Here is a 26216-nt window from a genome sequence, read left to right as displayed (position 1 = left end):
ATCCTGTGACTTTTACTTAGTTTTTTTTCGTTGCTTTATGCTTTCTTCTGGACCTTTGTTGTTTCTTTGTATGGGGTTATAAAAGCCCAAACCACCCTTCCCACCAGGAAATGGTGTTAGAAAGTTTTTTCTTCAGTCCTTGATGCATGTTCAATAAACTCACCAAGATGAAGAGAACTGCTTCTCTGTTTGATGCTGGATCAGACGGGCCTGACTATTTAGAACCATGTTTTCTGAGGATAACAACACTTAAATTAGGCAGGAAATAGAGGGGCACGCCAGGACTCCAAAGAGATGTAAATTTCAAACGCAGAAACCCAAGGGCAGGGAAGGAGCGAAGCTTCGCTCCGGCAGCTCCGCGCTCGCCAATCCAGACCCCGCCCCCTGACCATTCGCGGCCCGCTCAGGCCCCGCCCCCCGACGCTCGTGGCCCGCTCACCGGTCTCCCGAAGCTCTTGGCTCAATCAGGCCCCGCCCCCACGGCCCGGCGTCTCCACCTGCGCGCGCACGAGTAGTTTCCTGCACCACCGGAAGCGCAGGAAGTGGATGCTCGTCGCTTGTTGGTAAGCGTGTTTCCACCTTTCTGGTTTAAATTTCCCTTTTGCAGACGCGCGCCCTGCACCGCTGCAGTCCGTGAGTTTCTTCAGTCTCCAGCGTTGATTCCCGGAGCCTCTGAGAGACGACCCGAGGCTCCGTTGCTCCGCTCCCGTGTCTGGTTAAGATAACTATGCGGCCGCCCTGCCTCTGGTCTTTCTGCTTTCGGGTTATGTGGACGCCTTCCACGGGTATTTGGGTGTGTGAAAATCTTTCACTGAACTCCCCTCTCGCTCGGCGCGGTGTAAGTCTGTGTAACAGGAGTCGCGTGTTTCTCGCCTCCTCTCCTCCTACCTCCGGCCTCTCCCCTGCTTGTGCAGTCCCGGGGTCCTGCGACCTCTTCCAGCTCGGAGTTACCTCTGCTGGGAACCCCAGTCCCCGTGTCCTTTTCGGGCCGAATCCTGCGGCTCTCTTGGCCTCCTCAGTCACCGTTTCCGCGAGGTCCTTTACTCCCGGCGCCGGGAAGGGACTTGCTTCTGCCTGTAATACACGCGTTTTTCGGTCCTTAATCCCACCCCACTTGAATGTGTGCCCCTCCAGAGCACCGGGCATCTTATTCCATTCCTATAAATAGGATGACAGGACGAAGGGGATCAGGAGAAAGAGATTGAGGATTAATAGGAAAAACAGACCAAAAAAGAGGGAGAACCGTGAAGAGACGGCGAAATAGAGAATGGGAGGGCATTTGCAAAGAAGTAGTAAGAGTGGAAAAATAAGGCGAGAAAATAGCAAAGGGGGGGGGAATCTCGAGAAAAGGGGTTCTCCAGAGACATGAAAGAGCAAAATAGGGAGCGGTGCACTTGGTAAGCATGAATGAGATGGAAAAACAGGAGCTCTTCAGACAGTTGGGGAGGAGGAATAAAAGAGTTGGAGTCAAGGCAAAGAGCTGTGTGGTGCTGGAACCTAAAGGAGGGCCAGGGATGTGAGAGCAGAGGAAGAAACATTAGGGAGGAAATTGAGTGAGCTGGGGCTTCCAGAGACTGGGGGTGAAAGGAGTGTTAACAGGGGAAGACAGTTAACGGGGAGCAGAGGGTGAAACAGAGATGGGAGCCGAACTGAGGCGGGAAAAAAACAAAAAGAGGAAACAGAGCTTAGATTGAGAGAGGGAAACATGTAGTGGTGAGTTGATTGGATATAGGTGATTATTGTGATATATTTATTTGTGGCTTTATAGTTTAAGTTTTTACTTAAACTTTACTTCTGATTAATTTATACAGATAACGAGAACTGCAAAACTCCTGTCTGTTGTGCATTTTCTAATGAGTTGCCTCAGAGGATAACTTCCATTTGCAATCCCCCATTCAGCCAGAGGGCAGACTTGTCTCAGTCCATTCTGTTAGTCACCCACTTACCTTTTTTCTGGAATGGAGTGGGGAGAATGAAATGGGGCCAGAAATTACAGACTTGTCATGTTGCCTTTGAAGGAATGTAAGAGCTGTCTATTTTTTTTCTTTTAAATTAAATATTCTTTGACAAGCTTACAGTTATAAACCCTAGTTTATTTGAATTTTTGCCTTTATGTAAATTATCATTAACTTCTGAAATAAGCTTTGGTGGCATCTATAACTAGCTTATGTCACTCTTCTAAATATACATTATCAATTTTTAAAAAACTTGGTCCCAGAATTTATTTATTTTTTAATTTCCAAATTGTTTTCCCTTTTAAGTTTCTTGTGTCGTGTTTAGATTATTTATATAAATTTATATAATTTATATTAGGCCTACGTGCTTTCTACTCTTCATCATATATAGGAAATACTCTTTGGTACCTAGTAAATAATTTTAGACTATTTCAGTGTGCACCTGGTAAGAATGTCCATGATCTCTTATCTTAGCAGTCAAAGCCTAACTTAATAAATTAGTCTAATATTTATAGCTTCTTCTCTTCCCTTATGTGATTTCTTAAATTAAGAGTCGTGAACTGTAAATGTTTCCAACAAGTCCCTCTTGTCCATTCTCTACAAATGATGAAGTATGGTCTAACTGGCTTCTGTGTTCCAAGAGAGCACATTTGTTCTTGATGAAGAAAGTTGCTCAGAGCTTTCATACTTTCTCAGCATCAAAAACTATGTGTTCACTATTATATATATATATTTAAAAATATTTAATAGTGATTTTTCAAGAAAAGTGGAACTAAGCACTTGGGATCGGTGTGATTACAACCGTGAAAGAGAAATTCTCTTGCCCAAGTATTTAAAAGATGGTCCTGGAATTCTAAAGGGGGAGGGATGATGAGGATAAATCCTGCCTGCACCCCTTGCAGGTCAACGTTTCAAAATTTTTTACGAGCAGTTCTGCTAATTTAACTCAGATGTTTAAGGGCAGCTTGGTGAGTTGACTTTCCCACTGGGCCTGATTCTGCCTGCCTGTGACATGGAGTTGATGGATTAGACCAGGAATCCTGAACCAGAGCAGTAGCAATCTGAAATGATTGGCCAATTGGGCGTGTGTCTGTGTGTGGCAGTATTCTGGGAGAGAATGCCAATTGTTACTTGAATTATAAGTGATTCCTAGTCCTTCACGAAGAAAACTACCAGGAAGAGAGGGACATTGGTTCAGAGGCAGAGGGATAATTTCCCAGAAGTTTCCCTGCATCATGGGAAAATCTGAAATCAAATCATGTTAATTCCTGGCATGGAACCTTCCACCGGTTTCTTAAGACTCTCAGGACAAAATCCAGACCCTTCAGCAAGGCTACACAGATCTGTATAATTGGGTCCCCTGCCAGTATCTTCAGCCTTATCCTGAAAGCCTACCCTCCTCCCCTATCTCATTTGCCATTTTAGTATTTTTGAACACCAGAATCTTTTCTGACTCCTTTCTTTGTCCTTAAGTCATTATGCCTCTGGCTCTTAATCATCGTTCAGATCTAGGCTCAAACATGACCCATACCCCCATTTAAAATCCCTCTCATCAATCAGTCTCTTATCACCTTACCCAGGTTTTATTACCTCCACACCAATTGCACATATCAGAAATTATTTTCTCCAGTTGACTGTTTTGAGTCTTTTGTTTCCCTTCACTGGAAAAGACATAGTCTCTTATTCACACGATGGCACATTATTTCTTAGTTTCTCCAACTGGTTTCTCCTGAACTCCCTGTTCTCTGAATGTGGAAGTGCCCCAGGACTTAGTCCCTGAAAGCTTTCCTCTCTGCAACCAGTGCCTCTCCAAATTATTTTGTGATTTTAAACACCTTGTGTCCACCAGTTTCACCTCCCTCACCCAGCCCTCTCCCCAGAATTCCAGACTCGTAAATGTCCATCTGGCTCTTCAGCATCTTATTTGGGACATCTAACAGGACTTCCACCTTAAAATGTCCAAAAATGACCTCCTGACCTCAAGTTGTGTTCCCCCTACAGTCCTCTACATTCTTAGTTACAGGTGAGCTGGAACTTCTTGGCTCAGGTGAATTTTATTTGTAATAAGTGTTTTAACTATATAGGAAAAAACATCGTATGTTTACTTAAAATGGGTAAGGGAATATATGGTGTGGGAGAAAAATGTTTGAAGACCAAGGCCTTTTCTGATCTGCTGCACCCATACTTCTCTTTTTTTTTTTTAACATGGACAGGCACCGGAAATCAAACCTGGGTCCTCTGGCATGGCAAGCAAACATTCTTGCCTGCTGAGCCACCGTGGCCCGCCCCCCATACTTCTCTTGACCTTGTTTCCTACTTGTCTCTTCCCTGACTTTGCTCTAGCTGCACAGACCTCTTTTTTTCCCCTGGGATCAGGGTTCCTCTGCCTAGAACTCTGACCGGTTAGATTGCGCTTGGCAAACATGTTTCTCTCTGCTTCTTCTGATACAACTAGATAAAGGTGGTAAGGCCCCAGGGGAGAGCAGAGCCGCAATGTGGGGAGGTGTGCTGAACTGGTCTTCTAAGTCTCAACTCTGGCTTCACTTTGGATTGCTGAGGCATTTTGCAAATGTATCACTTGTTCTGTACCGCTCCAGAGAATCCCATTCAAATAGTAAGGGTAGGGCCCAGTCTCAGAGTTTAAAGTGCCCCAGGTGATTCTAATGTATATCCTGCATGGTGCAACCCAGGCTCTGGGACATCCATTTCTGGGGACAGTCTCACCCTGATGGGGGAGTGGTGAGCTCTCTCCTCTGCATGGTGTTGGTATCAAGACCTGATCTGCCCCTTGAAGGAAAGGATCATTGCAGTCCAGACACCCACTACTGCAGCAGAATGTGTGAGGCGCACCTGGAGAGGAGGGCATCCTGAAGAAAGGGGGCAAAAGTCTCACTTGACAATCTCACTGTTGTTCTCTGTAGGAGTTTATTGTCCCTGAATCCCTCCCTTGCAGTGTGCAGCAGAGAGGCATCTTCCCCCCTTTGAGATTCTTTCTCTGTATGTAGTTGTGACATAGGAAGGGTCTATGCATTAAACAACATATTTTCAACACTTAGGATTGACTTCTCAGAACAGATTTTGCCTGAGAAAAAAGATTGGAGGACGAGGAACAGAGAAGAAAAGAAAGACCGAAATGACTTTTTCCCAGGTAAAAGTCATGTTCTTCTCTGACTATCCTCTATTTCCTGAAATGTCATTTTTAGTACTTGCTGATCTTCTCTGACTCTGAAATACCCTGCCTAAAGGTTTGTGCTTACTAACCAAGGGGCCTTCCCTTAAGTTACCCTCCTCTGCACTTACATTCCATTTCACCATAACCCTGTGACATCAAACTTGTGGAGAGACACAATTCAGAGATGATTGTGGGAAAGGTCTCCCACCTAGGTGTGGATTGGAGAGGTGAGAGTAGGGCCCTGAAGGTGAACAGAAAGAACTTTTTAGTGGCTGCATCTATAAGCACTGTCGGCTCTCTGTAGAACAGGACTAGGGGAAGTGCAGGTTGACGTGCTGTTTTACTGTGTTGTTTTCTGGAATGGGGGGCTAATAAGGGAAAGCCTGCTCTACCTGATTTTATAATGTACCCCAGGTTAAACAAGTGAATCATTGTGTTTCTGGTTCCAAAATGTTAATGATTTGGAATGGAATAGAAAGTTCAGAAACAGGCATCAGAGACAAAGGGTGTTTTATTCCCCAGTGTTTTAAAATGTGGACTCAACCTAGGTATCTGTCAGTAGGACGTTCTTTAAATCATTTTTAGCACATCCATTCCAAGGAGACTGGCGACCTGTAGGTATTCTTCAGCGGCAAGTGTTTCAGGTTGAAAAGCAGTTAAGATTTAGTGAGGATGTTGGAGCAGAGAACTTGATCTTTGTCGTCAGAGACAATGGAACCAAATTCTTATTCCACCGTTGTTATTAAATATTGTATTTTTATTAAAAAAAGTACACCATGTATATACTTTTTTAAAATTTTAAAAAAATATATAGCAACATCTTAAGTTATGATCATTCTGTTCTACATATATAATCAGTAATTCACAATATCATCACATAGTTGCATATGCATCATCATGATCATTTCTTAGAACATTTGCATCAATTCAGAAAAAGAAATAAAAAGACCACAGAAAAAAATTCATATATACCATATCTCTTACCGCTCTGTTTCATTGATCACTAGCACTTAATTTCTAAATTTATTTTAACATTTGTTCCCCCTATTATTTATTTTTATTCCTTATGTTTTACTCCTCTGTTGATAAGGTAGATAAAAGGAGCATCAGACTCAAGGTTTTCACAATCACACAGTCACATTGTGAAAGCTGTATCATTAATCAGTCATCTTTAAGAGGCATGGCTACTGAAAGGCAGCTGTACATTTTCAGGCAGTTCCCTCCAGCCTCTCCATTACATCTTGACTAATGAGGTGATACCTTTTTAGTGCATAAGAACAACCTCCAGGATAACCTCTCGACTCTGTTTGGAATCTCTCAACCAGACACTTTATTTTGTCTCTTTCTCGACCTTTTGGTCGAGAAGGTTTTCTCAATTTCTTGATGCTGAGTCTCTGCTCATTCTAGGATTTCTGTCCCACGTTGCCAGGTAGGTCCTCACCCCTGGGAGTCATGTCCCACCTAGACAAGGGGAGGGCAGTGACTTTACGTGTTGTGTTGACTGGAAAGAGAAGCCACATCTGAGCAACAAAAGAGGTTCTCTTGGGGGTGACTCTTAGGCCTAATTTTAAGTAGGCTTAACCTATCCTTTGTGGAGTTAAGTTTCATATGAACAAACCCCAAGATTGGGGACTCAATCTCTTGCTTTGGTTGTCCCCATTGTTTGTGAGAATATCAAGAATTCAACTAGGGGATGTTCAATTTTCCCCCTTTCTCACCCTTCCCTGAAGGGAACTTTGCAAATACTTTTTTATTCACCGTTCAAATCGCTCTGGGATTTATCGGGGCATCTCTCTGGATAAACCAACAAAATCTCATGCCCTACTCAAGGTTCCATGTACTTATAGTGTTCAATTAAGCTTTCCACATAACTTGTATTAGGAACTGCACTAGTCAAAATATAAATTTATCAAATTAACATTTTTTGCTTTAGCCTCACACATAAGTTAAAGTTTTAAAATATTAATTACCATCTATTTTCAACACTCTGGAGTAATGACATTCTTTTGTTCTTTCTCATGCAAAAACATTTTAAAAATTTGTACATTTAGTCACTATCATTATGAAAATGTATATGCTTTTTAATGGCGAATTCCAGTTAATGATGAAACTTAGAGACTATGAAGTATAACATCTCCTTCCCTCTCACATCTTTCATCATCACTCACTGTCTCCAATGGGAACCACTTTTGTCATTTCTGTGGCAAAAGTCAGTGCACATCTTGTAAAATGCACTTACACATCATTATGTGATTTTTAGAAAGTTCTTAAGTGAATGTGGTGTTGTGGTATTTTATTCTGCAAATTTAAAAGCCTCCACAAACTATCTGTCTGGAAGCTGTTTCTATTTTGCTGAACAGAGATAGCTTGTTTTTTTTTTTTTTGGTTCATATTCTCTTAATGAAAACACATCGGTCCTTAATTTTTCACTGTTACCAAGAATTCACTAGTAGCTGCCTCTGAGCACACTAACTTTTCTATCTGAGGGTTTCTTTGAGTTGAACACTGGAAGTGTGATTTCCGCATCAAAAGGTGTTGCATTTCTTATTTTGATAGATTCAGGCAAGTTGTCAACCTGCAAAAGCTGTAAAGAACCCTCTTGTAGTTTAAATCCTTATTTCAGTTTCTCATTTTTTGTGGTGAAACTGCAATCACCTTCATGCCTGCCATTTTTTTAGATTGCTTTGGAAGGCCTCACTTATTGTGTGATTATAAAATACATAGTAGGTTTATATGTAGTTTTCCAAGTCCCTCCATTTTGTTTTCTTGTCAAAATTGTGTTGGCTCTCCTTCAACCCAGTGGGAACTTTCATTTGATATTCCACTTTTCTACTGAGTTTAGATTGTTTGAATTTCTGCAGTACCTGAGGTTTTTATATTATCACATCTTCCAAATAGAAATTGGGTTTGTACTCTTTGATCATATCTCTTGTGCCTCCTTCATTAAAGGTTTAGAATTTCTTCACATAGGTCTGGAAATGTCTTGGCTCTGGGTGTCACAGTATATTTGCTAATGGAAATACAAAATGTTTCTGACTCTCTTTGTGATGCTTTTAAATTACTGCCACTAAATAAGATCGTTTTCAGTCTGTTGTTACTAATTTTTAGAGTTAAAATGCATCCTGCTGTTTTTCTAGTTTGCAGTCATGGCATCTATGAATAATAACATTTCCAGCCTTTTGATGATTATTTTTGTGTTACTTTCTTTTCCCTCTACTGGTCCTGTCTCAGGCACCCTATATAGTAGTGACTAGTAGCATCCCTTCCCATCCCACTTATCGCAGCCTTGCCTTTAGTGGAAATGTTTCCAGTATTTACTGCAGATCATGATGTTCGTTAAGTTTTCTTTCTTAATAACACTTAACTTGAATTTTCTCTTCAGCATGATTTTTGATAAAATCTAGTAGTTTCTTTAAGAAACTACTGTTGTGATAAGTCTTTCTATTTTAATCTGTTTATGTTTTATGTTAATACATTTCCTACTCCTGAATAGTGTTTCATTAGTGTAACAAACTACACTTGGCTTATGTTAATGACTTAATTAAAATGGATAAAATTGTATAACTGTAAATTGTATGTATATTTCATAGAGATCGGAGTTAAACTATTAGATATATTTTTTCATTTTTGCATATTTTTTTACTATGTTTAACTAATTTAAATTAGTTTATACATGTTCATTCTACCAAAAATGCTGAAATACACAAGTAACAAATGATGTTATGAATTTGTTCCCAAAAATCTGTCATTTGTAGACAACTACTTTTACTTCAGTTAATTTCAGTGAGTTTGTATGCATGATATGTAACAGACATCTCATTTCATAAATAAGTTTTATATTTATTTTAACCTTGAACATACATCTTAAACATTTTCCATGGCCTTAAACATTTTTAGCGCCATCATGTTAGTGAGTTTGTAACAGTAGGAATAACAGCTAGTGGTATGTAAGCCTGTGTGCATACATATGTGTGAAGTTCTTTATTCCCTTCCATGTTTTTAGCCTTTAACTTATTCCAAGTTGTCTCTGTGAAGACTCCATCTGTCAGTGTACTTTTTTTTCTTTTTTGCATGGGCAGGCATCAGGAATCGAACCCGGGTCTCCGGCATGACCGGCGAGAACTCTGCCACTGCACCAGCATCGCCCACCCTATCAATGTACTTTTAATGCTGTGTCTGTTGATTTAACAGTTCAGTTCTAAAGCCTGATCATGGGGTTCAGTGCTGCCTCTGCCATTTATTAGCTGTTGGACTTGAGGCAAGTTCCTTACCTCTTCTGTGAGAAAGTTGTCTGCTTATAAGGTGGGCACATCTTTTTCTGATGGGCTGTTATGTCATCGTTTGAGTTAATACATGTAAAACATTTTTAGTGATGCTTAGCACAGGAGAAGTATTCACAAACTTTTAGTTATTATTGTGAACCCACTTTTTCAATTTTAATCTCTTTTTAAATCCCGCTTTGGACTTTGTCATCCCTGTCGATACCATACATGCTCTAGCTCTTTGAGAAATTGACTGTCACTTGGTATGTAAGACATCATATCTAGCATATAGGGAGGACCCTGTGTTGAGATGTTTTTCATTTGTGTAGTTATTTTATTACCTAAAAAAGTGTGAAATCCAGTCATTTAGTAGAATTCATATCCTTTGATGGTAATGCATAATGAAGTTAGGAATATATATAACTTGCTCAAAATTATCTTACATGAATCTGTCAAAACACTCTCCAACCTAATTGCTCTTAGCACCTCTCTCCTTTTATTTTGTGGGAGGATGAGAACTCTCACCGTGGCCCCTTGGTGAAATGTGTTTTTCATTTCAGGGACTATTGACATTCCGAGATGTGGTGATAGAATTCTCTCAGAAGGAGTGGGAATACTTGGACACTGAGCAGAGGGCTTTGTACAGGGATGTGATGTTGGAGAACTACAGGAACCTGGTCTCCCTAAGTGAGTTTCACTTCCCTCCAGAAGTAGAGCTCTGCCATGGTGTACTTTGCATTTCTTTGTGAGTCTCTTAGGATCCCCTCCTGCTGTGCTTGATTCAGATTGAAGCTGTATTGATTCAGAAATGAAGTTTCATAAAGTGTCATTGGGAATTTAACCTTCTTCTTTCTTCAGATATCCGCTTCACACTAGCTTAACACTGGTTTTAGAACTTAAGAAAATACAAAAACGTATGGCAAATTTTTATAATGTCGAATTCCCTGGTTTTACATCTGTACTTTTAATTCAGTAGTTCTTGGAAAAGACATAGACATCTGCATATTTAAAATATCTCTTGGGCAGGCTGCAGTGACTCAGCAGGCAGAGTTTTCGCCTGCCTGCCATGCCGGAGACCTGGCTTCCATCAATTCCTGTTGCCTGCCCATGCACCAAAAAAAAAAAAAAAAAATCCCTTATGTGTATTCAGGAGACAGTTAGTGAATGAATTTATAAAATAATTTCCTAAACTCACTGTTAATGTCCTCTCTCCTCAGCTGAACAAAGAGCTGGGATTATATTCTGGAAAAGCCCAGCATATCATGTGTATTTTTTCTATTATGCAGAGATCTCTGATTTTGAGCTCAGTGTTATCTCCATTTTGGAGCAAAGGGGAAAGCCCTGGACTCTGAAGAGTGAAGTGAAAGTAGCAACAAAACCAGGTGAGTGGAATATATCAACGATGTGAACAGGTAAGAGGTCTCAAGGACACACAGGGTAAGTTGCACCATTAAATAGTGTTTTGGGAATTCTCCCTCTGTGTGAGAGTCCTGTGGGAAAAGTTTATTTCTTGTGAGGCTTCAAAGGAAATTCCTTCTCCCACCCCTCTCTTATCATCTTCCCTACCCCTCCAGTAGCCCATGCAAAGACCAAGGCAAAGCTTTTATCATGACCCACAGTACTCTACTCCCTATAACCTCTTTGATACCTTCACTTGAGAGGCATGGGAAGAGCTGTTTATACGGTGGCCTCTTTGCCCCATGGTCTTTTCTTCAAATCTCAGATCTCAGTTAACACAGAGCAGAGTTGAAGCCTCCTTGGTCTGGCTTCAAGTTTTTCCAATTTCCATCCCCATTCTACATACTTGGAAATCTTCACATAGGATAGAAAAACATTGGCTCTTCTTTTTCATCTGGGATCCCAAAAAACTACATGAACTGGTCTTAATCCCTCTCTGCTTATTCAGGCATCTCAGCCATTTTTTTTTTAACTTTTACAACCTGAATGGAGTATGGGTAGTAGGGGAGAGGGGTGTGGGGTAGGTCTTTTGAAACTTTTACTCAGCAGTATTGTAAAGATAGTGGAAAATAACATCCTCTATTTAATCTGCGGTTCTATAGGGGACCATATGGCAGTCTTATCAGGTGGTCAGCCTGGGGTTTGTAGGTGGAACATACTGTCCTTTCTTAGTGTCCCCACAAAATCTGATTCACTTTCTTTACTCCCGTATCTTGTATTTTTCTCTCTCAGTTCTTTAACTAGTTAGTTTTAAAATATAGACCAGCCTTGGCTCTTCCTGGTTTCATATTCTCAGTTTGTCATTTTTGCCTCTATTACTTACTTTCATTTATTTATTTTTGCATGGGCGGACACCGGGAATCAAACCCAGGTCTCCTGCATGGCAGTTGAGAATTCTGCCTTCTGTGCCACTGTGGCCTGCCCTATTACTTACTTTTGAAGTATATATCCCTAGGGTCATCTTCTTGCAGAAATACTGTGACATCTACTCTTTAGGTGATAGACAACTTCTAATGAATTCTCCCATGGTGGGGATTTACTGGTTAATAGAAAAGTTTTGAAGTAGAGCACTTAAACTTGAGTATATTCTAATTTTACCTTTTTACGTACAGAAGTGCCTGTCGGACCACTGAGTTAGAGGGGTCAGAGTGTCCTAGGATGCTGATTTAGAAAGTGCTGATACGTGGTTTCTGTTGTCTTTCTATTTTTTTTTTAAGTGTTACAGAAAAGATAGTGTGACACTGTTGATCAAATAGGTATACTGATTGATGATCATCTCCTTTGAGCTGACAATCAAAGTATAGGAATTTATCCTAAGAAGAACCAAGTTTACAACCTCATATCTACGAGGCTGTTGACCAAAGTATTGCTCATGCCACATTGTTCACATATGTATGTGCCATTGTTCATTCTTCAGGAAATATTTTTTTGCCAGAATATATATTTAATGATTTTTTTAAACAAATAAAAAGTTCATTCACACAAAGGGTGCAAAAAAACTTTCTACACTTGAAAAGTGGTGGAAAAGGCAGTATGTGGAAAAAGGCAGTATGTAACACTGAAAGATTTGACCACATAAAATTTACAGACATTCACATACTTCTCCCAAATGCATCTGTGCATAACTAAAATAATTAAATGATAACAGCAGTGTTGATGGAAAAAACTTCAATTCTTTGTTTGAATTAATGCAATAAAAACACTCAGACCCCAGTATACAAAAGCAACGGATGTGAACAGAAAGAGTGGTAGAGGAAGTAAATGGCTAACATAACCACAAATATATTCAGCCTCACAAGTAATAAAATAATTCAGAGGAAAGCTTTTTGATATAATCAATATAATACTTATTAAATAATGATGATTTTTTCATACGTGTAGCCATCTAGAGAGAACATAACACAAAAAATGTGTTTCATGAACTACATTGCAGGGTAATATCGATGTCTGTTAGTCTGGGTATGTCTTATCAACACAGTAATGTTCAAATATAATGCATCTTAAAATTAATGTCCTCCCTTAAGTGCTTATTCATCCACTGCTAGTACCCCATTTTTCCCTCTTCCCCTCAGTGGCAGAGCTCTTGGGGGAAAATGTTTTTCTTTTCCTGGAACTGTGTTATCCCTCCCATTCCTCTTCTTGTTGGGCTTCCACTCCCATCACTGATTATCAACAGTGACCTCTGCCTCAGTAAATAGATTTTTGATGCATCATATTGAGGAAATTTATGAAGTTCAATGATGCATACATTTTTCTTTTTCTATTATTTATTTATTTATTTAATTTATTTTGCATGGGTAGGCCCCGGGAATCAAGCCTAGGTCTCTGGCACAGCCTGCGAGAACTCTGCCACTGTGCCACCATCGCTTGCCTGATGCTTACATTTTTAACCCTACCCTAATTTGTTTTCTTTAAGCTAGTGTTACTTTCATCTTACACATTTCCACATAGTATAAGTGAACTTTTAAATTTATTTAACCATTAATTATATATTTGTGATGACATAATGTTCTTTGTTTTATAACTATAATTTGTGGGTCCATTATATGAAAGAATGAGTATTGTTTTAAATATTATACAAGAGAATTTCCTTCTTGATAGTTAAGGGTTGTGATTAAGCAGCAGTTTTTGCAAAGCTTATATAATCGATATGTTGTGAAAAGACAGTCATTTTATTTTACTATTAAAGTACACTTTTCTCATTAAATGGATTAGATTTTTAAAATTGGGAATTTTTAATGTATTGAAAATTTTCTGCTTTTTTGTTACTGTCTTGTCCCAGAAATGTCAATAAATTGATTTACCATAATTTGTTTCATACATTTGTTACATGTATTTTCTATAATATATGTCAAGTTTTGTAAATATAACTTGTTGGCTTTATTTCACTCTTTCTTATCTTTGGTTCAAATGCTTTATTCTGATAATTAACCTCCCTGTCTAGGTGTATCATGTACATCTTGATATTTCATTGTATTTTATAAGAAATTTAGTCAGTTTTTTGTACTTTATGTATTTCTTTCCCATTGTTACTTATGATACGTTTTCCAAAAAATTCCAAAAATTTTTGAAATGCGTTTTTCAATTAACTCATTGTACTGGCCTACAGGAATCTGTCCAGCCAAAAGACTGAAGGAAACACCAGGCACAGACTGAGACATAAATTTTATTGGGGAACTTACATACAGAAGTTTTGGTGGTGGCAGTCTAAGATTTAGAGTAGTGCCCCCCTCCCCCCCAGTTGGTTAGAGGGGAAAATAGGGTTTTATATTGGGTATAGACAAAGAAGGCACTGAGCCAAGAGAGCGCGTGCATATGTTGCTGACAAAGTTAACTGTTAATGTTTGTCTCTCTCGGCACAGCTTCCCAAGAAGCTAACCTTGGGGAAAGATAACAGAGGCATAGAACTAAGAGAGTATGTGCAGGAATGTACATAATTGCTTACAAAGTTGGAAGACTTGGGTATTGAAAAATGCAAAAACATTATTGTGTTACGCTCATAAAGACTGTTTTGCTTCCCACCTTCCTTTCAAACTGAATTTTATAAAATGTTCACCTGGTTTTTGTTGACTTCCACCCAGATAGAAGTCATTTGTTCTCTGGCTACTATTGGCCAGTTATATCATGTCTCTGCACATCACCCTTCCCTGTGGGTCTCTGTGGCACTGCCAGAAATTACTTCTACACTTTGCTATTGCTAACACCACCCTTCATTGTAGGCCATTCCTTGTTGTGAATTAACCTCAAAAAGTTCACCATGTCAAAATGAACTAACATAATCACATTCTTAAAAAGCATCCTTTCCATTTATTTATAATTATATTTCTACTAATACATTTAATAAGAATACCCCTCTCAAAAAAAAGAAAAGAAATTAACACAATATTTAGAAATCATTCCATCTACACATGCACTCCGTAATTCTTAGTATCATCACATAGATGTATGATCATCATTTCTTAGTAATTTGCATCGATTTAGGAAAAGAACTAGCAAAACAGCAGAAAAAGATATAGAATGTTAATATAGAGAAGAGAATTAAAATAATAATACTAATAAATATATATATATAAAGGAAAAAGAAAAAACAAAAACAAAAGATACAAACACACAAACAAACAAATAAAAAACCATATTCAGTGCAGCTTCATTCAGTGTTCCAACCTAGTTACATTTACACTTAGGTATTATTGTGCTGTCCATTTTTGAGTTTTTTGTATCTAGTCCTGTTGCACAGTCTGTATCCCTTCACTCCAATTACCCATTCTTACCCTGTTTCTAACTCCTGCTGTCTCTGTTACCAATGATATATTCCAAGCTGATTCTCGAATGTCGTTCACATCAGTGGACCATACAGTATTTGTCCTTTAGTTTTTGCTAGACTCACACAGCTAATGTTCTCTAGGTCCATCTATGTTATTACATGCTTCATAAGTTTAGTCTGACTTAAAGTTGCATAATATTCCATCGTAGGTATAACGCCACAGTTTGTTTAGCCACTCGTCTGTTGATGGGCATTTTGGCTGTTTCCATCTCTTTGAAATTGTAGATAATGCTGCTATAAACACTGGTGTGCAAAAGTCCGTCTGTGTCTTTGCCCTTAAGTCCTCTGAGTAGATACCTAGCAGTGGTATGCTGGGTCGTAATCCATTCTGCCATTCTATGTCTTTTGATTGGAAATTCAGTCCATTAACTTTTTAGTGTTATTACTGTTGGATAATATTTCCTCTACCATTTTGGCTTTTGTATTATATATATCATATCTGATTTTCCTTCTTTCTACACTTTACTCCATACCTCTCTCTTCTGTCTTTTCGTATCTGACTCTAGTGCTCCCTTTAGTATTTCTTGCAGAGCTGGTCTCTTGGTCACAATTCTCTCAGTGACTTTTTGTCTATAAATGTTTTAATTTCTCCTTCATTTTTGAAGGACAATTTTGCTGGATATAGGAGTCTTGGTTGCAGTTTTTCTCTTTAGTAATTTAAATATATCATCCCACTGTCTTCTAGCTTCCATGGTTTCTGCTGAGAAATCTACACATAGTCTATTGGGTCCCTTGTATGTGACGGATTGTTTTTCTCTTGCTGCTTTCAAGATCCTCTCTTTCTCTTTTGACTCTGACATTCTAACCAGTAAATGTCTTGGAGAACGCCTATTTGGGTCTATTCTTTGGGGTGCGCTGCACTTCTTGATCTGTAAATTTAGGTCTTTCATAAGAGTTGGGAAATTTCAGTGATAATTTCTTCCATTAGTTTTTCTCCTCCTTTTCCCTTCTCTTCTCCTTCTGGGACACCCCAACACGTATATTTGGCGCTTCATATTGTCCATTCAGTTCCCTGAACCCCTGCTCAGTTTTTCCATTCTTTTCCCTATAGTTTCTGTTTCTTTTTGGAATTCAGTTGTTCCATCCTCCAGTTCAGTAATTGTAGCTTCTGTCTCTTTAGATCTACCATTGTAGGTATCCATTTGTTTTTTCCATTTTTTCTTCTTGTCCTTCACTCCCACAAGTTCTGTGATTTGTTTTTTCAGATTTTCTATTTCTTCTTTTTGTTCAGCCCATATCTTCTTCATGTCCTCCCTCAATTTATTGATTTGGTTTTTTGAAGAGTTTTTCCATTTCTGTTCGTATATTCAGCATTAGTTGTCTCAGCTCCTGTATCTCATTTGAACTATTGGTTTGTTCCTTGATTGGGCCATATCTTCAATTTTCCGAGCGTCATCCATTATTTTCTGCTGGTGTCTGGGCATTTGATCAGATCTCCCTGGGTGTGGGACCCAGCTGGTTGAAAGGTTTTTCTGTGGAATCTCTGGGCTCTGTTTTTCTTTTCCTGCCCAATAGGTGGCCTCGTGCTCATGTCTCTTTTATGCTAGGAATTGAGTTAAAAGATCTGAAGATATGATTTCAAATAAAGGAGTCTGGCAAAAGAGGCAGTATTATTTTAATATAACAAACAAGGACACTTAGACTCAAAAAAGTAAATGAGCCAAATTGCATGTTTCTATTTTTAAAATATGTAATTAATAGTTCAATTAGTTTCTTCAATCAGGTAAATTCTTCAGTCTTTATTGTAAGTTCTTCAGTTTTAATGACATATCCCAAAAGCTCAGACTTTTGCAAAAGCTGCTGCTTTCTTTGTATTCCTCTTGTCAGCAAGGGGATTGTCATCTTGCATCCATGGCCAGCATGCATTACTGGATCCTTTGTTTTAGTTTCCTGGTCTACTCAAAGCAAATACCATGGAATGGTTCATCATAAACAATGGAAATTTATTACTTTTAAGCCTACATTCTTGAGGCTTTGAAAATGTTCACATCAAGGTCATGTTTTCTTCCTGAAGATCTGCTACTAGAGATCCTTGGCTCCTGTTCCTCTGCCACATGGCAGGGCACATGGTGGCATCTGCTGGTCTCACCCTTCTTTTCCAGGTTTTGTGGCTTTCAGGTTCTTGCTTCCATTACTTTGTCTGTGTTTCATTCTCTTATAATGGACTCCTGTAAGAAGATTAAGACCCATTCTGTTGAAGTGGGTCACATCTTAAAATTGAACTAATCTCATCAAAAGGTCCTACTTACAGTGGGTTCACACCCCCAGGAATGGATTAAATTTAAGAACTTGTTCTTCTAGGGTACATACACCTTCAAAGTAACACACACTCTGCATGTGTTCTACAGGGTGAATTCATCCGTTTTCCTCTTGATGGCAATTTCCAGGTTTTCACTTTTAGGTTGTACTGAGAACATTCTTGGACTTAGCCCTTGAAATATGTATGTAGGACTTGCCCAAGTGTATGCTTATAAATGGAATTCCTAGGATATTCAGTTTGATAAATTTTAGAGCAAATGTTGGTATAAACTTGCCTTCATCACACATCCCTTTTTAATCTTCATTTTTCCCCATTTCCTATTATATAATTCCCACAAAGTAGGTCAGCATTATACCAGTTTGTATTTTCTTCCAATATAAGGATTTTAACTGTCCCAGCACAAGCATGTTTGTATATATTTGCAAGCACAGGTTTTGGTCCCACATCGCCCATTACTTCCTGCATTACATTCTTCTATATTCCAGCCTCTAGCCACTAATTTGTGTTCTGTCTCTATGGATTTTCCTGTAGTATATGTATAGATACTACATATAATTGGAATCATATAGTAGTTTTCCTGTTGTGCCTGGCTTTTTTCATTTAGCATGTTTTCAAGGTCCATTCAAAGTACAGCATATACCACTACATTCCTTTTTAAGTCTCAATAATATTCTGTTGTATGGATATACCACATTTTATTTATCCATTCAGCATTGATGGACATTTGGAATGTTTCCATCTTTTGACTACTGTAAATTGTTCTTCTGTGTACATTCGTGTATGAGTATTTGTTTGAATACCTCTTTTCAGTTGGATGTTCAAATAGGAGGCCTCCTTATATCTACTGCAAGTCGATGTGTTCTTTGGATTTGGTGTGGGAAAATTCCCTCTTCTTAGAGGGCTAACATGTTGCATATTAGGAGTGGGTTGTTAAAAGGTTGTTTGAAACTAGTTTTCCATGGTATTTACTAAAGTCCATAGTTTGCTTAAGATTTACCTTGTGTTGTATGGTGTTATTGGTTTTGATGGATCTGTTATGTCATATACCTATCTTTAAAGTATTCACTGCCCTAAAATTTCCTTCCACTTCACCAGTTCAGCTCTTCCCCTGAACCTTTGTCACCCACTGATGTTTTTACTGTTTATATCATACTACCTTTTCCAGAATGTCGTATAATTGGAGTCATACAGTATGGCCTTTTGAGACTGGCTTCTTTCACTTAACAATATGCATTTAAGGTTTCTGCCTGTGTTTCCATAGCTTGAGAGCTCATTTCTTTTTATCACTGCATAATAATTCTATTGGATGGATATACCAGTTTGTTTATCCTTTCTCCTATTGAAGGCCATCTTAGTTGTTTCCAGTTTTTGGCAATAATGAAGACAGCTGCTACAAGTTTATGTCCAGGTTTTTGAGTTCACATCAGGTTTCAACTCATTTGGGTGAATATGTGTATGAATGCAATTGCTGTATCATACAGTAAGTCTGTCTATAACTTCTTCCTATGTAGCTGTAGCATTTTGAATTGTCAGCAGCAGTAAATGAGTTTCTGCTGCTCCGTATCTTCACCAGCATTTGGTATTGTGCAGTTTTTAGACTTTAGTCTTTTTAAAGATGTGTAGTAATGTGTCATCATGGCTTTAATTTGTAATTCTCAAATGTCATATTATATTGAGCATCTTTTCGTGTGCTTATTTTCCATTTGTGTATCTTCTTTGGGAGGTTCAGCTTTTCTGCCCATTTCTTAAATTGGCTTGTTTGTTTTCATACTGTTGATTTATAAGAGTTTTTTGTATATTTTAGATGCAAGTCCTTAGATCTGTGTTTTGTATATAATTTTTCCCAGTCTGTGATTTGTCTTTTCATTCTTTTAATGAGTCTTTCACAGAGCAAAAGTTTTTAATATTAATGAAATCTGCCTTATCAGTTTTTTCTTCATTCATCATGCTTTTGGTATTGTATCTGAAAGTCATTGCCAAACCCAAGGTCACCTAATATTTTTCCTAGGTTATTCCCTAAAGTATTCATAGTCTTACATTTTATATTTAGGTTTATGGCCATTTTGAGTTACTTTTTTATGAGATGTGTAAAATCTGTGTCTAGATTCATTTTTAGTATGTGAATACCCATTTGTTTCAGAACCATATATTAAAAAAACAAAAACTGCTTTGTCCATTAAATTGACTTTACTTTCTGGACTCTTTGTAGCTTTATTAATAAGTCTTAAAGTCAGGCAGCATCAGTTTTCCAAACTGGTTCTTCAGTATTGTGTTGCCAGTTCTGGTTCTTTTGCCTTTTCATATAAATGTTAGATTCAGTTTGTTGTCAGTATCCACAAAATAAGTTGCTGCATTTTGACTGGGATCATGTTGAATCTATAGATTGAGTTTGGAACAATCAGTAACTTAATACTGAGTCTTCCTGTACGTAAGTGGAATATTTCTCCATTTATTTAGATCTTGTTGTTTTCTTTCATCAGAATTTTATTGTTTCCTTCATATAGACGTTGTATATTGTGTCAGATTATTACCTAATATTTTTTAATGCTAATGTACGTGACGCATTTTCAAATTCCACTTGTTTTTGACATATAGAAAAGTAGTTGACTTTTGTATGTTGTGGTAGTCATACCATCTACAAACACTACAGTTTTATTAGTTCTTTGAATGTCAGACAATCCTTGCATATCTGGAATAAATCCCATTTGCACACAGTAAATATTTTTATACATTGTCATATTAAATTTTCTAGTACTCTGCTGAAGGTTTTTTCATATATGTTTTTGAGTGATATTGATCTGTAATTTTCCTTTAATTCATCTGTCTTTTTTAAAGTATGATAATCCTTCACAAAATAAGTTAGGAAGAGTTCCTTTTATATCTTTTTTGGAGAAGTTGAGAATCTGTATAACTTATTGTTTAAATATTTGGTAAAATTCACCTGTGAAACCATCTGAGCCTATTGCTTTCTGTTTTAATTTGTTGTTTAAAGTTCTTTAATAGATGTAGGCCTAATCACGTTATGTTTCTAAACTTGTGTGAATTTTTGTAAATTGTGCCTTCTAAGAAATTTGTTCATTTTTTTCCAGGTTAGCAGATTTTTTTTTAATATTCCGCCATTATCTGTGTAATGTCCATGAGATCAGTCATGTTCATTCTTTCATTTCTGGTTTGGGTAATTTGTGTCTTTTCTGTTTTTCTTCTTTAGCATGGAAAGAGTTTTATTAATTTTATTGATCTTTTCAAAAAAAACAACTTTTTAAAATTATTATTACTCTCTGCCCATTTTCAATTTCATTGCTTTCTCCTCTAATTTTCTTATTTGGTCTATGTAAAGTATTTCTTAATATAAAAGTGTATTCCAATTACAGTTAATAGGAACATTATGGTCCTTTATATCTTTCAGGTATCTCTCCTAGATGTGTGATCAATGAACTGTCACTAAAAGATGACAATAATAAGGGAGCATCATACCAACTAGAGATATTAGAAAGATATGAATGCCACACCATCAATGGCTTTGACTTCAGAGCAAGACAGGAAAATATGGAAAACTTTGAGAATCAGGGGAAGTATGATGAGAGAAATTACAAAGGAGTACCTTCAACTCAAAACAAAAATCTTATTGTTACAGAAGGTCAACAGTATGAAAACTCTTCCAGCAATTTCCCTCTAAAGCAGAGTATTTCTATAAGAAATAGTGCACATCAATATTTCAGACATGGCAAAGAATTTATAAGGCATTTATTAAAACTAGAAAATGATAAATTCTGTACAGGAAACAAGAATAGGAAATGTTTTGAAACTAGGGCTGGATTAAGCTTTCAGTCACATCTAGGTGAACTTCAGAATCTTCAAATTGAAGAGAAAATTCATGAATGTAATCAAGGTGAGAAGTCTATCCAAAAATCTTCCTCAGTTTCACCATTTCAAAGAGTCACTCCTTGTGGCAAAACCAACACTTCCAATGTATATGGGAAAGTTTTCGTGAATCATTCATTGCTTACACAACAGCAGGAAACAAACATTAGAGAAAAACCTTACAGATGTAATCAGTGTGGGAAGACTTTTAGCCAGTGTTCAGTGCTCACAGCTCATCAGGCGATTCATTCAGAGCAAAAATCTTACAAATGTAATGAATGTGGCAAAGCCTATAAACGTATCACAAACTTCGTGAAACATCAGAGATCTCATATCAGAAAGAAGCAGTACAAATGTAAAGTATGTGGGAAGGTTTTCCCCATACATTCCCGCCTGTGTAATCATGAACGGATTCATACTGGGGAAAAACCATACAAATGTATGGAGTGTGGCAAGGCCTTTAGTCAGACTTATTCCCTCACGACTCACCAAAGAGTTCATACTGGAGAGAAACTGTACAAATGTAATCAGTGTGCCAAGGATTTTACCTCACGTTCTTACCTTCGGGCTCATACAAGAATTCATACTGGAGAGAAACCTTATAAATGTAACAAGTGTGGTAAACCCTTTTCTGTGAGATCACAGCTTACTCAGCATATGAGAGTTCACACTGGAGAGAAACCATATAAATGTAATGTATGTGGCAAGGACTTTGGACATTCTTCAAGCTTTAAACTTCATCAGAGAACTCATACAGGAGAGAAACCTTATAAATGTAACGATTGTGGCAAAACTTTTAAACGGTCCTCAACCCTTACTAGGCATCACAATATACATCCTGGAGAGAAACCACACTGCTGTTATGCATGTGGTAAGGCTTTCATCAAACTTTCATATCTCTGGTGTCATGAGAAAGTCCATACTGGTGACAAACCATGCACATGTATTCAGTGTGGGAAGGCCTTTTGGCTGTTGTCTGACCTCAGGATTCATCATAGAATTCATATGGGAGAGAAAACTTACAAACATAATACATTTGACAAAGTTTTAAATGAGTATCCAAGCCTTACTCAAGATAAGACAGTCTATACTGGAGAGAGATATAAATGTAACGAATGTGGAAGATCCTTTTCCAAGAAATCAAACCTTACTCAGCATAAGACAATCCATACTGGAGAAAAACCTTATAAATGTAATGTATGTGGCAAGGCTTTTAGAAAAAACTCAATTCTTAAGATTCATCAGAGAATTCATACTGGGGAGGAACCTTACAAATGCAGTGAATGTGGCAAAGCCTTTAAATACTCCTCAAGCCTCCTTAAACATCGGAGTATACATCCTGGAAAGAAACCCCCCCAAAAGTAGTGTGTGCTGTAAGACTTTTACCATACATTCATATCTTTGGGGTTGTGAGAATTCATGGGGGAGAAACCTTACAAATGTAAAGAATGTATTAGTTTCCTAATCTCCTGGAATGCGGTATACCTGAAATGGAATAGCTTTTAAAAAGGGAGTTTATTATGTTGCAGGTTTACAGTTCTAAAGCCATGGAAATACCCAAACTAAGATATCAAAAGAGAGATGCTTTAACTACAAAGAAAGGCAGGTGTCTGTCACATGGTAAGGCATGTGCTGGCATCTGCTGGTTCTTGTTCCTGGTTCTGTTGCTTCCGGATTTTGAGGCTGGTAGTTTCCTCTCTAAGCTTCTGTGGGCCTTCACTTAGCTCCTCTAGGACACAACTCTGGGTTCTGACTTGCTTAGCATCTCATGGGAAGTACTGTGGTGATGTCTGCTGGGGTCCTCACTAAATATCTACTCTAGCATCTCCAAGTGTCTGTGTCAGCACAGGAGCAACTATCCACATATCTGTAGCTGAGGTTTTTCCAGAGTATTTCCCCCTTTAAAGGACTAGTAAACTAATGAAGACCAACCTTGAATGGGTGGAGTCACCGCTCCATCTAATCAAAAGGTCACACCCGCAATTGGGTGTGGCATATCTCCATGGAAGTAATCTAGACAATGGGCCACACCTACAACTGAGTGTTTCACACCTTCACGGAAGTAATTCAATTAAGTTTTCTATCCTAAACAATAGTTCTGCCCCGAGATTGAATTAGGATTAAAACATGACTTTTCTGGGGTACATATGGTAGTTTTAAACCAGCACAACATTGCCAAGGCTTTATGTAAGGTCACACCTTACTCAGCATGAGTCCATGCTGGAGAGAAACCAAATAAATGTGGTTTGTAGTTGCTTATCCCACATTGCGACTTTCCCCATTGCAGTTTCAGTATTTTGTGGGTTGGCATGAGAAATTACAAGAAACTCAGGAAAGTGATGGACTTGAAGGAAAAAATTCAGTTATTAGGTATACTTTGTCAGGCAAAGCAACTGCTGCAGTGTTATTGAGTCAGCTGTAAGGCATATCAAGAAAAATGGAAATCCATGAAACTTTTGCAAATAACCCCAACTGCAAAGCATTTGCATAAACCATGAGCTCCACGTCTCTTGTGTAAGTAATGCAACATATTTTGGGGTGCAGGATTACTGTAGAAAAGGCCAAGACCTTGTGTCATTCCCTAAAGGAAAATGAAGGTGATGGGTCTTGCCCTATAGGTTTCCAGGCCAGCAAGGCTGGTTTGAAAATTTTGAAGGTTTACCTTCCACAATAAAAAATGAATGGAAAAGGAAAAAAAAATGGAAGAGGTATTATCTGCCATTTTCAGGCAGCTGGGAAGTTTTCTGAAACACTGGAGAAAAAAAACTCATGGGTTTTCCAGATTTCAGAGATACCATGCATCTAGCCCCCACAGTGTGAAAGGGATAACTGTATGTTTCAAGTCTTAATTTTTGGAGAAGTCGTACTAGGGAGAAACCTTGTGTACCAATTTGGAACTACTTTGTATGCCAGAAAAGCCATATTCTTTAATCCCCATTCAGTATTGCTGGGGGGGTGGGACCTATTTGATTGTTTGCATGCAGATGTGGCCCACACAATTTTGGTTGGTAACTTTTGATTAGATGGTTTCCATGGAGATGTTTCACTATGCATTCAACATGGGGTTGCTTACTGGAGCCCTTTAAGAGGAACCATTTTGGGAAAATCTTGAGTGTCAACAGAACCCACACAGCCAGAGACCTTTAGACATGCAGAAGGAAAACACCCTTGAGGAAGTTCTTTGAAGGAGAAGCCGGTAGAGGAAGCTAACAGATATCGCCATGTGCCTTTGCAGCTGAGAGAGAAACCCTGAACTTCATTTGTCCTTTCTTTGTAGTTACGGTATCATTCTCTGGATGCCTTAGTTTGGAACATTACTATGTCCTTAGAACTGTAAACTTGCAACTTAATAAATTACTCTTCCCTCCCCCCCCCCCTTTTTAAAAAGCCTTTCCATTTCTCGTATATTGCATTCTGGCAGCTTTAGCAAACTAAAACCACTAGTGTGCTGCTGCAGTTTGCAAATACCAAATATGCTGGTTTAAATCTGGTGGACCCCAGAAAAGCCATGTCCTTTAATCTTCATTTAGTATTGCTGGCTGGGAGTTTTTTTATTGTTTCCATGGAGATGTGACCCAACCAATTGTGGGTGGTAACTTTTGATTAGATGATTTTCATGAAGGGGTGTCTCCACCCATTCAAGGTGTGATTGCTTACTGAGCCCTTTAAGAGGGAACAATTTTGGGAAGAGACACAGCTTGCATAGCCAGAGACCTATGGAGATGAAGCAAGAAAATGCCCTCGGAAGCTTCATAAAACAACAGGCCTGGAGAGGAAGCTAGCAGATGCCAGGTTAGCCATGTGCATTTCCACTTGAGAGAGAAACCCTGAACGTCATTGGCCTGCTTGAACCAAGGTTTCTTTCCCTGGATGCTTTAGGTGAGACATTTTCATGGCCTTAGAACTGTGGACTTGCATCTTAATAAATTCCCCCTTTTAAAATCCATTCTGTTTCTGGTATATCATGTTCCACCAGCTAGCAAACTAGAACACCAAACATGGTGGAATGGGTTTTTACATGGATAAAGGGAAGATTTTGGAATATTTGTGAGGAGCTTGATAAAGAAGGTCTAGAATGCTTTGAAGAGACTGTTGGAAGAGATGTGGACTCAGTAGATTCCTCTGATGAGGACTTAGGCAGAAATGATGCATGTATTATTGGAAACTGAAAGGAAGGCAGTCCTTTTAAAATGGCAATCTGGAAAAATTGGATACTGGTTTTGGATGGAAGGCAGATTTTAAAAACCATGTACTTGGATATTTAGCAGAAGAGATGTCAAAATTAGATGTGAAAAGTGCAGCCTGGTTTCTCCTTGATCCTCACAGTGAAATGTGATGGGAAAGAGATAGGATGAGAACTGAACACTTCGGTACAAAGAAACTAGCAATCAATGATGGTCTGTAAAATTCTGGTCTTCCAGAAAGGGAGACCCCAGAGAGTAGTATCCCCATAAGGATTTAAGCAAACATGAAACCAGTTGGCCATTTCAAAAAAGGCAAGTTTAGAGATGCTGTTATCTAGGCAGGATTTGTGGAAAATCCTATTGTCCGATGTTTATGGTATCTGCCTGCTATACAGAAAACCAACAAGAGTGCTGTGGGATCTCTATTAGTGGAACCACTGCCAGTCTGTGCTAGAAAGGACAGAAAGGGGACAAATTTAGGAAGAATAAAATCAAAGGCAGAGCCATGGGATTACCTTCACCCTTTCAAGGTGGGGTTCCTTTAAGAGGGAACTATTTTGGAAAAAGCTTGGGTATCCACAGAGCCCACACAGCCAGAGACCTTTGGAGAAGAAGCTGGCAAAGGAAGTTAGCAGACTTTACCCTGTGCCTTTGGAGCTGAAGGAGAAACCCCAAACTTCGATTCAAGGTATCTTTCTCTTAATGCCTTAGTTTGGACATTTCTATGGCCTTAGAACTCT

General features: G+C 38.4%; 1 protein-coding gene across 3 annotated transcripts; it reads left to right on the top strand.

Moving 5' to 3' along the window:
* Positions 1 to 489: 489 nt before the first annotated feature.
* LOC143658686 (uncharacterized) lies at positions 490 to 26216 on the top strand. 3 transcript variants are annotated; one of them, XM_077130868.1, is made up of 5 exons: positions 490 to 563; positions 5012 to 5103; positions 9950 to 10076; positions 10676 to 10771; positions 20838 to 26216. In XM_077130868.1, exons 2-5 carry the CDS (start codon positions 5089 to 5091, stop codon positions 22655 to 22657), a joined length of 2058 nt encoding a protein of 685 aa, XP_076986983.1. In that variant the 5' UTR covers positions 490 to 563; positions 5012 to 5088; the 3' UTR covers positions 22658 to 26216. The 3 variants fall into 3 exon arrangements, with proteins under 3 accessions (XP_076986983.1, XP_076986984.1, XP_076986982.1); XM_077130869.1 differs by lacking the exon at positions 5012 to 5103 and having other exon boundaries at positions 521 to 563; XM_077130867.1 differs by lacking the exons at positions 490 to 563; positions 5012 to 5103 and having other exon boundaries at positions 9932 to 10076.

Source organism: Tamandua tetradactyla, chromosome 16, assembly GCF_023851605.1.
Source record: "Tamandua tetradactyla isolate mTamTet1 chromosome 16, mTamTet1.pri, whole genome shotgun sequence".
Lineage (NCBI taxonomy): Eukaryota > Metazoa > Chordata > Mammalia > Pilosa > Myrmecophagidae > Tamandua > Tamandua tetradactyla.
The sequence above is the reverse complement of the archived record's forward strand: the minus strand, read 5'-3'. Positions and strand labels throughout refer to the sequence as shown.

Coding starts and splice junctions, on each gene's coding strand:
- LOC143658686 (XM_077130867.1), top strand. CDS start 9,932: ATGTGTTTTTCATTTCAGGGACTATTGACATTCCGAGATGTGGTGATA. Junction 10,077..10,675: donor CAGGAACCTGGTCTCCCTAA/GTGAGTTTCACT, acceptor TCTATTATGCAG/AGATCTCTGATTTTGAGCTC. Junction 10,772..20,837: donor GAAAGTAGCAACAAAACCAG/GTGAGTGGAATA, acceptor TATATCTTTCAG/GTATCTCTCCTAGATGTGTG.